The 17,059-nt window shown below is 44.0% G+C and overlaps 1 protein-coding gene across 1 annotated transcript in view; it reads right to left on the reverse strand.

Moving 5' to 3' along the window:
- The window catches only part of alk (ALK receptor tyrosine kinase), a 320,052-nt gene that overhangs the window by 161,831 nt on the left and 141,162 nt on the right, over positions 1–17,059 (reverse strand). Inside the window, exon 3 of the mRNA XM_053846084.1 lies at positions 14,485–14,634. Coding sequence (XP_053702059.1) covers positions 14,485–14,634 — 150 coding nt within the window. The remainder of the gene's footprint in view (positions 1–14,484; positions 14,635–17,059) is intronic.

Consider the following 17,059-nt stretch of genomic DNA (forward strand, 5'->3'; position numbering starts at 1 on the left):
GACCACGGTGGAGCATGAGCCACACTCTCCTCGGCAGGTCTCCCTCTGATCCCAACCGCAGGGAGCGTCGCGCTGCCACAAACAGCAGCAAATATAGCAGCCCTGAGTATGAGTGCGATCCGACGCTTGCATCCGACGGAGGAGCCGATGGGGAGCCGCCATCAAAAGCCTCTAATGAATCAAATGCCAAGCAGAAGCAGAGCAATGGGAAGGGCGATTCTTAGAGGAGGCACCTGCCCTTCACCCCATCTTCTTGGTCTCATCCAGCGCGGCTGTACGAGTCGACTTCCCCGGAGTGCTTTGGTCTGCCTCCTCACTTCGATATCGCGCCCGCTGCCCTCTCGCTCAGGTCAGAGTCGATTGGTGGGGAGACTGATATGGGTCTTGAAAAGAGTCTGGAAGACTCCGGCCCCTTAAGAAAGCCATCGATCCGACCTTTAGAGATCGATGATCCACTCAAGACTAAGTGTAGAGTGTCTGGCAGTCAAATTAGGTCGCGGTGTGTTTCAGTGCTAAATACATGGATGATGAATGAAGCCAGGCAACAATAGCAGGTAGCAGGTTTATACTGCATATTATTATGTTCCTGCCATGTCAGTTACTAGTCACTGTAGACATGTCTCATCCATTAATGTGGTCCAAATTGTAAGCCCCACCATCACATGGCACATTTAGGAAGAATCACGCTGCGACGTTTGGTGATCATTGCTGTGGCCTCACAAGACCCGAAGAAATGGAAGCGAAGAATCAAGGGCGTGTCAGGTCGCCGTACTTTGACAAAAGTGTGTTGTTTTTCAGCTAAAACGTTGACTTAGCTAACACTTCAAACGGGTTCACAACTTGATATTGTCTACAGTTTTGCTGCAGTGGCTGTTTCAGTTCAGGAAGGTGCTTTTGTCCATTGGGAGTCAATGGAAACGACAAGGCTTATTTCTGCACAGTGGCACACCAGCTTCATGGTGTTTTGGTTTGTGACGTCATGGGTAACAAGTCGCTGTGCCAGAGAATGGAGCCAACACATATCGACGGGGGCCCTGTGAGCTTTTGTGTCCAGTATTGATGCAGAAGTCAGCATTACGCGTTGCCTGTTTACGCACTAGACCAGGTTTGGCCAACCCAAGCCGCGTGCTCCCGAGCCGCATGCGGCTCCTTCCCCAGTTTCAGGCGGCTCTTCACCAAATGAGCCACCGAACTGGCTGCGATTTTGGTCAAGTTGCTATTGAGTGATCGTCTATACAGCAAATAAGTCGAAAAAGTAAGAGCTATTCCAGCGAAATGTCAAAATGTTGTTCGCCCCGGTTTGGGGCACGTTCAATGCCGATGTTAGTCACGGTCCTAAGACTTGGACCGTCATCAGATCCACGATTTACATGACTTTGTTCCACGTTTAACTTTGTCATTCCCTAAACTAAAGGTATGTTTCACCTATTATTCATCGTCGTGAAGTCTGTTTAATTCAGTGGAGTGAAGTTGAGACGCTCCAGTCTGTAGCGTCGCTCACACACACAGACACAATCGGTGGCATGAGCCACCAATAAAAAAAAATATATAAGTAAAATAAATGCTGCACACATTTCCATGTACGTACGCTGGAGGTGAACCAGCAACCTTGTGACACACAGGCATGCGCTTTAACCGCTATACTACCGCTAAGTCACATGACCAGCTGTTCAGGTGAGCCGTACAGCCTCACATATTTGTAGGATGTGGCTCTTTTCAGCAACACAGTAAAACAATATGGCTGTTAGCCTCTGACTGGTTGGCCATGGCTCACCTAGACGCTTCGACTGCATCAAGAAGGAGGGTTGGGGTTAGCAGGATCATTGTTACATTGCATACGGTGGTACCTGGTTTGACCAGGTGCTCGACTCAGGATGCCAAATACGTGGAGCTTGTGATCACATGAGGTCCTATACATACCAGGAGACATCATAACTGCGTGTTATGTCGTGGGACGGCGCGTCGACACGCAACACTGAGCGGAAAATTCCATTTGACTACTGTCAAACTATGATGCCTTGGAATACGATTGAAATGTTCGATCTACTGTCGCTGACAAAACGTCTTCAAAACTGCTGACAGGAGTAAGATATCAGCGTGTTTATCTCTGGGGCACTTTGGAGCTACTCAGCTGTAAAATAACGACCAGCCGCGGCCTCGCCCTAATGTCAGAAAACCAGAATCTAATATGGATTCCCTGGAAAGAGCTCAGTTCGTGCAGGCTTCTTATTCCCATCCAGGTGTCAAACGGCAGACACATACAAGTTGTTAACATGTTCAGATAAGCTTTCAGGTGTCAGAGCTGTAACACGCAGGACTAACTAGAAGGGTTGCTTCTTCCCAATTACGAGGCCACGAATGAGAGGATAATGAGAATTGCTTCCATCTCTGAAAGGTGTGCTGCACCGCTAATTGCTTCTTTCTGTTTTATTTGTCCTGCGATTGTGGTTCATTACACAGGCACGAGACTTGGCGGGACGGAACCACATCCCCTTGTCTGATCGCACAGGTAATTACAGTCCAAAAGGATCGATGGCAGGTGGGCTGTCAGCGCCGAGGAGCTACATGAAGGATACACGGTGTTCCTGCTACGTTCACCTGCGATGCTACGATATGTTCCTATCAAAGCAGAAAATATCATCATGACATTTCACTGAGATACAAGGAGACAAGCCACGCAATGTATTCTCATATTCCTCTGCCTTTCACTCCCAAAGGGCGACACCAGCTATGAGAAAAAGCCTTATATGTCGGATATTTTGGGCATATGGATTATACTAACAAAGGACCAACGGATGGCAAAGAGTCACATCTTCATGCAGGCTCTGGGGGGAAGTAAGGGAGGTGAAACAAAGCTGAGGTGCTGAGGTGAGGGCTACCAGGCGGCTGTAATGGGGAAAACGGTCCATGGAGGTCTTCAGCAAGGCGTTAGAAAAACAACTCGCAGTATGTCTTAGATAGTCTTGTTTATTCCAGTTTTAAATGGAACAAAGATACATTTCTGGATTCAAACTAGTTGTTTTGGCCTCAACCATCACCGTCTGGTTGTTGGTTGGCATCATCTCACGGAAGCAGGAAAGAGATGGCGACTTGAACACTGTTTTTTACGTACTGTAAGCTACGTATTCCCTGTGCACCACCCACTGGGTACGCGGCGGAATCCAAGTCAGCACCACCCAACTTCTTTGAGATCCTGGTGAGGACCAAGTCTACTGCCCATCCTGAAGCCGAGGTTTAACTCTTTGATATAGATATAGTTATAGATCTCTCTCCGGAGATCGGTGAGAAACTTGGTTGCCCAACTCGAAGTTCAACTACTGCTCCCAAACAGCTTAAAAAGCCTTTTCTTTAGCCTCAGTCTTCACGGCGCAACGAAGAGAGACAGAAATGCAAATACAGTATGTCCGACTTCCTAAAGAGAAGATGTTTTTCCATCCATCCATCCATCCATCGTCGTCCGCTTATCCGTTACCGGGTCGCGGGGGCAGCAGCTTCAAACGCCCTTCTCCCGAGCGACATCCACCAGCTCCGACTGGGCCAACGTAGCGATATAATCTCTCCACCTGGTCCTGGGTCGACCCCTCGGTCTCCTCCCAGCTGGACGTGTCTCCAAAGGGAGGCGTCCAGAGGGCATCCTGATGAGATGTCCAAACCACCTCAACTGACTCCTCTCAATGTGGAGAAGCAGCGGCTCTACTCCGAGCCTCTCCTGAGTGACAGAACTTCTCACCCTATCTCTAAGGGAGACCCCGCCACCCTTCGGAGAAAACCCATTTCAGCCGCTTGAATCCGGAACCTTGCTCTCTCGGTCGTGACCCAAAGCTCAGAAAGCTGAGAAGATGTTTTTAAAGTTTATATTTTCTCTCTGGAGACAACTCTCTTGAAATACGATTTATTTTGTTAGTTAATAGACTTCTCCAGAAGCTCTCATTTTAAGTGTCTCTCTCCTGAGATCGGTGAGAAACTTGGTTGCCCAACTTGAAGTTGAACTACTGCACCCCAACAGGAGGAGGACAGTTCAGATGGTGGTGAGTTATTGGAATCAACTGGGAGGAGTTGACCTTGCGATACTCCATATTCCCACCGAAGAGCTGGAGGAGGTTTCTGGAGAGAGTCTGGATGGCTCCTAAAATATTCTCAGTTTATCAAGTGTTTCCTTCGTGAACGGGATCTTTTTTTTTATCAACCTGGAGCAAATATCGGAAACAAAAATGTGGCAGCCAATTTAACGCCAAGACAAAAATAGGTCGGCCTCCTTGCGGACATGACCAAAGGCTAGCTATTTTGTTGAAGCTAAATCCTGGGCCAAGAACCTTGAACAGAGTTAGCACACGTGGGATATACATAATTAAATGGAGCTTTCCATTCCTGAAACAACACCGCAAATAAACTTTAATGAGGTGCTTTGCTGCCCTGTTGACCTTACATTTATACAGCACAACACTTCATTAGAGAAGCAAGGCCGAAGACGTGTCATTGGCTGCATTATCGACCAAAGCGGTGGCGGTCATGACGTGCACTGATATGTGTGTGAGTGTGCATGGGGGTGGGGTGGGGTAGGGGGGGACTCCAAGGTTAGCGTATACATTGTCCATCAACACCAATTTGCTCGACAAACCCAGCGGCTTCTCGGCTGAAGCCCCGAAGGTTTAAGCACAAACGGAGAGAAAGAAATGCGGCCTGGTAAATCTATAGCGAGCCATTAGCAATGACTGATCAAGTGGAGCTGGTCACTCGGTCGAATGGGGGTTGAAGGTTACAGGGCTAAGCAGCGACAAATCCTGCCCGAGCAAGGTGAGTGCTACCGACAGCGGAAGAATGGGCAAAGTTGCTTGGTATAAATAATTCAACGGGAGCCGGCTAGCTGTAGAAGAATGAGCATTGTCTTCCCTGTTTCTTTTAAATCAGGCAGTAAAGACTTGGACTTGGCAGATGTTGTGTTATTGTTGAACAATTAAACCTATTGAGCCTGACGTCACTTAAAAAGCCTTTTCTTTAGCCTCGGTCTTCACGGCGCTACAAAGACAGACGGAAATGCTAATGCTGTATGTCCGATGTTTTTGACGTTTATATTTTCTCTCTGGAGACAACTCTCCTGAAATATGAATTATTATTATTTTTTTTTAAACTAGGAGATATGAAGTGGTTATTTTGTGACAGCAAATGCTTTCTTTTAACCGGTTAGCTTGACGGTTGAAATCCCAGTGAGACATCCAATATATATTGCCACATTGCTACATTTATATTCATTATATAGCTGAGGAAATGTAAGAATTCAATCTGCAGAAATTGTTATTAAACTAAATTAATGAATCAAAGAGGATGCGGTTGTCGCTGAGATGTACATAAAAATCCAATTATTTCTATATTAAATTCAGTAATGCAAGCTTATTACTAGTAAACATATCCGTTTGCTGGCTGAAAACAATCGTGTCACGTATATTAAAGTAGAAAGCGACTCCTTCTGTCCGTCGGTGAAACACATCTAAGAGGAAGAAACGATTTTGAGTGTCATCAATAACTGTGATTGGTGCGGTAACAAGAAATCATTCCAGCGCGCTCTCGAGGCGAAGGGTCAGGAGTGGTTATGGGTTTTACAGCAGCCCACTCTAAACCTTTGAACCCACCGGGCCGTGTTTGTGTGAAGTGATTCTCCATCAAATTCTGAAGGGTTGTTGTTCTTTCAGAGTCAAGAGAGGAGCGGTATTAAACGGCGGGCCATAGCTTTCCAAGATGGATACAGTAGTGGTGATAGTGCGTCTTAAAAAGACTCTTTTGTGGGAGTAGCCATTGTTAAAATGTTCCGTTTTGTTGTGTATTATTTTAGGAGCATTAATATTTAACAGGGGAAACAGAGGGAATCGTTCAAATTGGACCAACAATAGAGAGAGAAGCTTCCTAAGGTTGGCAGTTTTCTCGAGCTTGTGGTGGGTAGGAATGGACTCCTGACCGGGCTTTACCTGATTCTTCCTGCCTCAGAGATGCGGTGTCAGAAGTCGTAGATCACTCACCTCCGACACACAATGTTTGTTCTCTCTTGCTTGTCGAGCGCCTTCCAAAGCCTGAAGCAGTTTGTGTTGATTGAAGTTCACCTAGCTTTGGCTAGCCTGTTGTGTTGCCACAATATTAGGCGGCAGTCCTCGCAAACTATGTTCATACTAGATTTACAGGCCCCGTTGAGGTCCGTTCCAGCATTGCATGCCTTCTCAGCTGCTGAACACATTGTTACTTTTTGAAGATTTGGCTTCTTCGATAATTCATTTTTCACCCTCTGCATTGTATTTTTTTCCCTTTGGGGCCTTGTTTCCTTGAAACTAAACAGCGACACATTCAATAGCTGGTAACATCTGAGCTGTACTTTCAATTTTTTTGTCAGGACCAGATCAGTGTGGAATATTTCTTAATCACAAATGTGCGAAACTCTCAATTTTAAATGCAAACAAATCGGATTCAGGATTGAAAAATGGACATGTATGTGCCTGTTTGTATCACATGGACACTGAATTTTATTTATGTCATAAAGAAGAGAGTTGGCTCAAAATGCAGAGCTGTCCGTCCGTCCGTGTGCTCTGTCTCGCTCTCTGTTAGCTCTGGTCTCAGGTTCCATGGGCTCGACTGCAGCACTACTTTTCCCAGTCATCGTCGTCAATTCGTAAACAGAAACTGAACAAGTCTGTACCCAGATATTTAATAAAACACATGTTAAACAAGTCAAATACCCTGCTCCTGAGTCAACGTTCCACTCTTAATGGCAACTATTTTTAGTGTAGACTGAGCCTGAAGTGTGTTGCCATGGTGTTGCATTTCCATCGGTGCCCTGGTTCTGCCACGCTCAGTCAGCTCGACTGCATGTGAGAGTCCAAACAGAAAAGTGGTTCGGAAATATAGCAGAACAAATTGACGCCCCACAAATGGAAGAGTTCCTAATGACTTGCTCAGAGAAGACAGGTGGAGTGTGCGGACAAGAAGCGGTGATGCAATCGTGTTGGGAACGGCAAGAGTCGAGTCGACCTCACCTCGCTTCACCTCAGAGGATAAAACCCGAATAACTGCTTAGATATTTGGGTCACATCGATCCGAGCTTCATGAGAGAGTTGGCAAAGAAAGGAATCGATCATTTTGTTCTTTTTTTGGACTCTGTTTTCCTCCCACTGTCTGAAAATACCCAGGATCAGCTGTGAAGGGTGTCTCCTGCCCCAGGTAGCTGGGACAGGCCCCGGAAACAAGAAGCTTCTGCACAAAGTCTCACTCAGTACAGTGAGTGAGTAGAACAGCGATTTTAGCAACATACAAAACACCACATTCCACTGGTGAAAACAGATTCACTCTGAGGATATTTGAAAGTTTCATCACCAGCTGCCTCGCGACGAAAGGACCAATTACATGATCAATCGGAAACTGCCCAGAGCAAAGTTACATTGTCTAATAGGTGTTATCGTTTTGCTATGAAGCTTTAAAGGACCCCATTATCCAATATAAAAAAGCAATTTCATATCTCTCAATGCTGCTGGCTCCTAGCGATGACAATAATTAGACCGTAAATTAATGCTGCGGCGTCAAGTATCTTTGACCAGCTTCGCATCCATCAGCGTCTCATTACAAAAGCATTAGCATAACAACGTACCGTCACGTCACACACAAACATTTTTAGGGGGTCTTGAATCTTACAGTGCAAAGTTGGTGTGCTAGCTCAATGCTATATGCTACAGTGTGTGTTAGTTTAAACCAAGTTTCTGGTCCCATTATTCCAGGCTTGTACGATGGAACATCCCCTTAACACACACTGGGAAAAGAATAAAGAATGTTGGTGCATTTCAGAGTAATATAGTTCTAAAATAAGACGACGCAAAACGTTAAAATTGTGAGGCACGAATACTGGACTGGATCTCATCTAAATCTTACCTGGCTAGCTAGCTATTTAAGACGACAACAGGACAGGACACGTGGGGTTATTGACTGCTTTACCTAAAGACCTCGCTATGAAGGAGATAGATAGATAGATAGATAGATAGATAGATAGATAGATAGATAGACAGACAGACAGACAGACAGACAGACAGACAGACAGACAGACAGACAGATAGAGAGAGAGAGGGATGGACGGGCGGACGGACGGACAGATAGACAGACAGACAGACAGACAGACAGATAGATAGATAGATAGACAGACAGACAGAGAGAGATAGACAGAGAGACAGACAGATAGATAGATAGATGATAGATAAAGATAGATAGATAGATAGACAGACAGACAGACAGACAGACAGACAGACAGACAGACAGACAGACAGACAGACAGATAGAGAGAGAGAGGGATGGACGGGCGGACGGACGGACAGATAGACAGACAGACAGACAGACAGACAGATAGATAGATAGATAGACAGACAGACAGAGAGAGATAGACAGAGAGACAGACAGATAGATAGATAGATGATAGATAAAGATAGATAGATAGATAGATAGATAGACAGACAGACAGACAGACAGACAGACAGACAGACAGACAGATAGAGAGAGAGAGGGATGGACGGGCGGACGGACGGACAGATAGACAGACAGACAGACAGACAGACAGATAGATAGATAGATAGACAGACAGACAGAGAGAGATAGACAGAGAGACAGACAGATAGATAGATAGATGATAGATAAAGATAGATAGATAGATAGATAGATAGACAGACACACAGACAGACAGACAGACAGACAGACAGATAGAGAGAGAGAGGGATGGACGGGCGGACGGACGGACAGATAGACAGACAGACAGACAGACAGACAGACAGATAGATAGATAGACAGACAGACAGACAGAGAGAGATAGACAGAGAGACAGACAGATAGATAGATAGATGATAGATAAAGATAGATAGATAGATAGATAGATAGATAGATAGATAGATAGATAGATAGATAGATAGATAGACAGACAGATAGATAGATAGATAGATAGAGAGAGAGAGGGGTGGACGGGCGGACGGACGGACAGACAGACAGACAGACAGACAGACAGACAGACAGACAGATAGATAGATAGATAGATAGATAGATAGATAGATAGATAGACAGACAGACAGATAGAGAGAGGGATGGATGGACAGATGGACGGACAGACGGACGGACGGACGGACAGGCAGACAGACAGACAGACAGACAGATAGATAGATCAATAGATAGATAGATAGATACATAGATAGAGCCAGCATCATTATTTGTTTATGTCTAAATACACAATTGAGACGTCTGTCTGCAGTAGCTCAATAAAAGATCATTGAGTCATATTCGATTCTCCAAATCATGATATAAACTGTCAGTCCTTTCTCTTGTGTGATGAAAAACCTTTTCACTATTCTCTCTCCTAAAATGGTGTTTTTCCATTGCCTTATTGAGGATTTCACAAATACTTTGACCGCTCTAGAATTTGTTGATGGTCCCTAACTGATGCCGGGTCGTAGCATTAGCGCTTCCTGTGAGAGTGTGTCCGCTATAAGTGAATCCTAATGGGGACATGGAAGAGGACGCTGACGCCAATACCGGAGCGGAGCTCCGTCCAGTATCCAACTGTTTTCACCAGGGTGTTTGGCCGAGGCGCCATCGCAGCGGGAGACCTGCATGTGTTGATGTGAACCAAGGCAGACGACGACGTCAGAGAACCTATGGGGGCCACTCCATCTAATAAAATTAACACCGATCCAGAGACTTATCAAAGGTTCCCGGTATTATAAATCTGTTTAAAACTACAGCGTCCATCACACTCTCCACAGCTGTCACACGCTAGTGTCGGTTGTCAAACACAGCGGAGCTGGAGAGCGCTGCGCGCCGTCGCGGTCTCGTCATGTTCACGTGTGCTGGTCCAATGCAGCGAGTGTGTTTATCGAATTTATCGTGAGATGCAGAATTGGCATTGTGGGGATTATGTTTGGCGGTACATCGTGTACGATAAGTTATCGCCCATCCCTAGATAGATAGCTAGCTAGATAGACAGATAGATAAATAGATAGATAGATAGATATACAGATAAACAGATAGACAGACAGACGGACGGATGGATAAATAGATCCTCTCATCTAGAGCGTCACCAGATCCAGCGGGACGCTGAGTTGAATCAGCTTCCGTGATACGATCATCAATAGTGGAATGTATGAGGCACCGATATACTTTCCGAATCGACGACTCCATATGATCCGACCTCTAAGATTAGAGGAAAGGCATGTACCCTCCACTTCATATTCCCCCACAGCTCGCAAAGCCTCTGTTTTACATGCACAGATCTACACGCAGGCCTCGCCGCGACTCCCAACATTAAAACCACTGTTGGATATAAGAGCATTACTGTTTTTAAGCCTCCGCTTCCTCTATATTCTCGCCTTCGGAATCCTATAAAGTTTAGAGCGGCAGAGGAAATTCCACGACTCCCCGGGTCGCTGGGAGACAGATGCCCCCCGGTCCACTCATACAAACAAATCAACAAACAACTGGATATCTCTCCCTGCCAGTCTGCCGCTGCAGAGAGTGCGCTCGCTCTGTTCTGTGCGCGAGAGCAAGAAATCGATGCGTAATCATATTCACACGTTGGAAGGCGGGAGGCGCTGGGAGCAGACGTGGAATTGAGACAACCTGCTTCGTGCTCATCGGCCCAAGCCAAATCAAATATATTTGAATCTTTCTCAGGCCTTTTTTTTGTTCCATCATCTGCGGCACTTAAAAATCCGTCTGGATTGAACTGGACAGGGATGAGTCATTTTCTATCAAACTAATTCGACGGATATGAGTGAAAGAATGGGTCGGTACTGACTGGAAAAAAGTGGAACATTGTAATGCATTAAATGAATCACTCTTCTTCCAAGAAGGTTTAATGTAACTTGTGATGGGGTCCAGCGCCTGTTAGACACTCACATCTTTGTGTCCCACCTACAGAGGACGTAAGGACACGTCTATGCAAAGGAAAGATCAGCACTCAGAGAGCACAGACCTCCCCCAAGCAGCTCTGCGATTTTTTTTATTTTATTTTTTTTAAACAATTTAAATGAGATCAGCAGGACAGCAGGGGGCAGTAGCGCTCCGGAACACATACATGCTGCCCAGCAGACACACAGCAAGGAAGTCGGTCAAGGTTGTGCGTCTCTCGAAAGTTTCGTAAAAATAAAAACTTTTCCTTTTTTATCGCAGATAGAAATGCTGGCAAAAGCATTAGCATCTTAGCAGACGCTTGGAGACAACTAACTAGCTCCTTTTCCCTGCATGAGAAATTTTTTTGCGGCCCATTTTTCATCCTTCATAAATTCATCGGAAATAAAATTTCATTTCTGTCAGAAGTTTTTGCGAGAATCCTTTCCGTCACTGGCCCCAGTCCCAACAAAAATCGCATAGTCAGATAGTGAAAAGGCAGAGCTAAATAAACCACATTAGTGCCGCTGAATACAACTCTGCTACGAGTGCGATGTAACTGAAAATCTTCTAAATGCACGACGGTACAAATACACACACTCGCCAATAAATGATCTTTGTGCTATAACCGCGTAAAAGAGGGCTTCTGAAGTGACAGCCATCTTGAAAGACTGAAGAAATTTAGTTTCAAACAACAATTTGAAGAATAATTTTCACGACCGATTTAATTTTTTAAGCATGCTTTTCTTCTTTTGAAGACTATTATCTATAGTCTATATACTCGTGGCTATCTATCTATATCTATGTACTATTATCAAATGATCTACAACACACGTACGTGCTTGTGTCATCCACGTGCTCCCAATAAACTACCTTAACAAACCACGATATTCACAGCGTTATACACAATAACAAAGCATGTCGTGGGTCAGCTGATCAGTCTGCGCACATTATGATTTTTCCGGCTTTTTTCGGGGCCGTTCGAGTTCTGGATTTTTGTTCAAAATCCGAAGCAAAAAAATCTAAAAAATTTTTGTTTGAAGTCCGATTTGTTTGAACTCCGGGACACTCGAAAACCGAGGTACCACTATATATATATATATATATATATATATATATATATATACAATTCTAAACTCAAGAAGGAATTTACTTGGATGCATTAGACAGTGTACGAAAATTCAAATTTACAGTGAAGTCTCTAGTCAAATGACTTACAACACAGGTACGTGCTTGTGTCATCCACGTGTTCCTAATAAACTACCTTAACAAACCACAATATTCACGGCGGAACGTCTCCGTCACTCTTCGACGGATCACAGCGATTAACTATTCATCCCAGATTTCCATCTCTTTTAAGGCGTCAGCGGCGACTGCTGCTCCTCGTCTCAATTATTCAAAACATCCCTCCTATGTTGTGGCTAACTGAATCTCGGCGCTTCCATCATAATTGGTTATTTTTTTCCCCAGCCATCCGTGACATCAACTTCTGCGACTCCGGGGGAAATGTAATTATATTAATAATCCCTTTGTATGGGCGCATATCATATACATATTTCTTTTAATCCCTCTGATGCTCCGGCGTTTGAATCCTCAACACAAGCTTAATAGGACTTATTGTATATGTATTACCGGGATTTAACTGTGACTGTGTTGCAGTGAATAATCCTGCTTTTTATAGGCATTAATAGATTCTTGTGTTGGCATCACATTACACTGAAAGCGTCTCCACTCCAGCAGGTAACAGTTTCATCACAGGCGTGATTTAATTTTCAGGTGGAACAGTAGCATCGATCATTTTCCTCGACAGAAAGAGACCCACAGTCGGCTGTTCCTTTTAGTTTTCAATTATTTTGGGGGACAGAATTATTGTCAAATATGTTGCTTCCCTCATTGGTCAGGTAAAGCATGAAGAAGCATGTGTCTCTGTATTTTCATACCAAACGCGAGTCGCACACGAGACTAAAAAAGTAGGTCAATCCACTGCTGGTGCTTTTTGGAAAGTCAGTCTTCGAACAAATTTACAAATAGCGAAACACGTTTACAACATTTCAAACAAATGTACAGACTTCTTTTGCAAACTATTTTTTTTTCTGGGTTTGTAAGTGTATTTCCAAGTTTGTAAATGTGCATTTGGAGTTTGTATATTTGTGTTGCAGAGTTTGTAAATTTGTTTAAACATCGTTCTTCATTGAATCCACTCCCAGCAACCACTTCTGGATCTCGGCCGTAATGCGGTCCCACCCTTTTCATACGAGTCCTCAGAAAATTTGCATACACTGGAAACACATTTACAAACTCAGAAAACACATTTACAAACTGTGAAAACACATCGACAAACTCTAAAATAAATTCACTCAGTCTGAAAACACATTTACACATGTGGAAATACACTTACAAACTCACGAAAATAATTTACGAAAGGAGTTGTAGATGTGTTTCGCTATTTGTAAATTTGTTCTAAAAGTATGCAAATGTTTTTTGCACTTCTCAGCCAAGGTCAATTCAAGGGCAAAACTTCCCTTCCGTCCCATTACGTCTCGACGAATTATCCGTCTCATACGTCACTGTATGAAGCTCTGACTGGAAAATGCGATGTGAGAAAAAATTCTAGGTGAAGTAGGAAAAATTCACTTGAGTTTAAGTCACTTGAAACGCAGCTGGTCGCACCAAACGTGTTGCATCACTCGCTCCCATATTGTAGACCTACAGTTTGTGGCATGTCACTGCAGATCCACAGTGAAGAAATTAAACTATTTCTAAGATGAAATCATGTTTTTCTCTATTCGTGGCTCTCGGACTCACCAGCACTCACTCATGTGAACTAACCTGACAAAACTCTTGAACTCATAGCTGGCCTCTTGGGTCCACTCCTCAGCCTCCTGCCTGTTCTGTTGTGACTTGAATATCAATGTATGCTGAATAAAATATCGAAGAAGAAGTGGAGGTAAGTCATAGAAGTCAGGGCAGGGATAGGAAGTGCTGTCTGTGGTGCCTGAAGAACAGCAAGTTTGGAGGTCTGCACTGAAATTGGTGGGTGATGGCAACCCTTTGACTGAGCGACACACAGACTGGAGGCTGATCTGCTCTGAAACACATCTGCGTCCTTATAAAAGTGAAGAAAGTCTTATCGCCAGCACACACAATTGAAAATTTAAACTACTTTTTCATTTTTTTTCTTCCCAGAAAGCGCCTATCATCCACTCATAAATTCTTATTCCACCTGTCAACATCGCGTTTTCCAATTTCATCCGGCACTTGACACATCTGGTTTGGAGTCACAGCTCATGATAGGAGAAAGAAAAAAAACATTTAAAGGAAATAAATAGACCCTTCTGTCTTCCTCTATATCAGCATCACCTCAGGAGGTAAGATGAGTTTTCTCATCTTCCCAGCTATGAAAATGAATCTCCCTGGAGGATGTGGTGGATTTTGAAGGCTGACTCGCACAGTTTGGGATTTTCATGTCAACTAGGTTCATATTTCAGGCGCGAGTAACACAGGTGAGAGACGAGATGCTGAAGCCGAAAACGCGAGATTGTTTTTCTCATTCAAAGAATTTCAATGAGGCGGATGCGCCGCCTTCGCTCTTACCTTCCTCCCAGCCCTGCGGACTTCCTGCTGTGCTTCCGGTGCGCTCACGCTCCTCCAGCAGGTCCCCGGTAGCCACGATGCTCCACGTGAACTCAGGCGCGTCGCTCAAGCTCTGGTCACATGACCCAGGCTTGTTGAAGCACACGGGATCTGACGAAACAGGAGACAGAGTTCAGTCTGCAGCAGAGCTTGAGTTTAAAAGCCTTAGTGGGAATACAGTATCACGTTGGTGATTAATGTTTTATAGGAATCAGAGGTGATAATAAAAAATATACGTCTTAATGATGTTTATGAAATAAAAGTTTGAAGCCACAAGATTGTATTAAAAAGTAAATAAAAATAAAAAAAGCCAAATAATACAGGTTCACTAACATTATCACAGTGTTATGAGAAATACATATAAAATGATATTTACATATATAAATAAATAAAATATAATAATATGGATAAATAAAAAGGGGAGTTAAACGCTCATGAAAATTGAGATAATATATTATCACATAACAACAAGTTAAATGTTGAGAATATGCAAAAACAAAACTTTTTAAAGGTTTATGATGAATCACTGTTTCATTCCAAACAGGGCCTTTTTTAACTGAACTTGTATTTTCATTTTGAATATTTTATGAACACGATGCATCACTGTCTGCAGAAGTTCGAATTTTCATGGCTTTATTAAACTTTTTTTTCTTCAAGATTGATGAAGAAAATATCAAAAAAGAATAGTATAATTTAAGGCAGTGAAATTTGAATTCCGTCAGTACTTTCCATTTACATGGAACGGAAAACAAAGGAACCACAAAACTTCATTTCTTCATTAATAGCTATGGTGAAGACCACAGCAGGTGAAGGTTTTGAAACGATGAGAGACATAAAAATGTTTTTTCAGGTTTCTTATCGATGCGTCGAGGAAAAAAAAAGCATTTGATGTTGACATTGAAAACTTGCAGAGGTTTCCTTCATTCATCTCAATAGTCAACTGAAACTGTATATCCCATTAACCCACGTCCAGGGGCTTATTCCTGCCATACGTCGGGAAAATTTCGAAATGACTCCTTCATTGGAATGAAGCGTAAACTCTCCTCTGACTCATTTTCCGTCCGTCTGGAACTCTGGCTCCATCTGTCCTCTCCTCCCCGCGGACGGACTCACGGATACTGATCCCTGTGGCTTTTCCTAAATCACTGTTTCAGGGAGTTTGGTCACTTTCAAAAGACTTTTTGGGGTCCAGAGGACGTTTGGAGGTCTCGACTAGACTCTGGCAGAGCATGAGCAGAAGAACAAGTGGCTCCCTCGTCTGCTCGGGGACTCGCCGGTGGATTACTTTAATGACCATTATTTAATCTGTGGATGGCGCTGGAGAGGAGCTGGCACGCAGCCTGGATCTATTTTTTTATATATATATTTTACTTCAGGGGCCCCAGGAGTGTCTCCCAGAAATAGCAAGGAGGACACCTTGGAGACCATGACTCTCATTTGACCCGGATGCTCCCCCTGGAGGAGGCTTTCCTGGAGAAGCGACCCTCACAACATGCCCTCAGATAAACATAAAAAGAACTTCTCTGATCGATTCGGAAACTTAAAAATGAATGCAGCTACCCAGAGTCAACACTCAGCAAGGAAAGGCCTTCGATCCAAAAGCACCTTGTAACTTGCCTTCAGCAGCCGCAATACTCATTAGCGCCAAACAACCTGTATTAAATTCAAATCTGCTTTCCTTCTTTCACCAAACTGCTTCTTCGATATTCCAATCTATGCTCATGTCTCCCTCGGTGGCGTTAAAGACTTTTTTCTTCAGTCAAATATGTCTCGTTTACCTCGTAATTGTTTCTCTACATTGAGTTTAGCGTCTATTATGAGGTCTAACGCGCGGCGAGGTGCTGCATTGAAAGTCTGAAATGTGTTTTACCTAATGGGGTAACAAAGGCTGCGCTTGGCAACCTTGAATTACGCAGCCGCCTGCCAGACGACGCTGCCGCCTTTGGAGGAATCGGCGCCGCATTTGTCTCGGGAAGTGTCAAGAGAAGTCGATGAACTTCCTAATGGTTTCCAACCCGCCTGACCCAAACTTTACATCCAACACTCAGAAGACCTCTGGAAATGAAGACGCCGCTTCGTGAAGCTATAAACTGTGGGAGGAAACTGGAGTTAGAAGATCAAATATGTCCTCAGCAGCTTGTTGACGGACACGCCTGCATCTCTTATGAGGCCAAACACGAATGATTCATCATCTTGCTTTTCTTCATCGGCGTTTTTAAAGGTCAAGGCGCATTTGAAAGCAAATCCAACCAAGAAAGTGTAACTTGTTTGGGCATATTCTGTCGGACACGCGATCAATGATACATGGAAGGTGACATTTTATTCGGCCTCAACTTTAACAACACAACAAGAAGCGGGTTGTTTCCATTTGTGCGGCTGATGGTTTCACAGTCACACAGAGTTCATTACACGGTACTGAAGTTAGGACCAGGATTTTAGTTAGAGGGGCCGAAAAAAATGAGATACTGGACGTCCTATCAGTTTCATGCCTTCGTGCACATGAAGCTTCGCCTTTGCTGGTGCCATAGTTTTTTGG

The sequence above is a fragment of the Synchiropus splendidus genome, chromosome 16 (assembly GCF_027744825.2).
Source record: "Synchiropus splendidus isolate RoL2022-P1 chromosome 16, RoL_Sspl_1.0, whole genome shotgun sequence".
NCBI classification, from domain to species: domain Eukaryota; kingdom Metazoa; phylum Chordata; class Actinopteri; order Syngnathiformes; family Callionymidae; genus Synchiropus; species Synchiropus splendidus.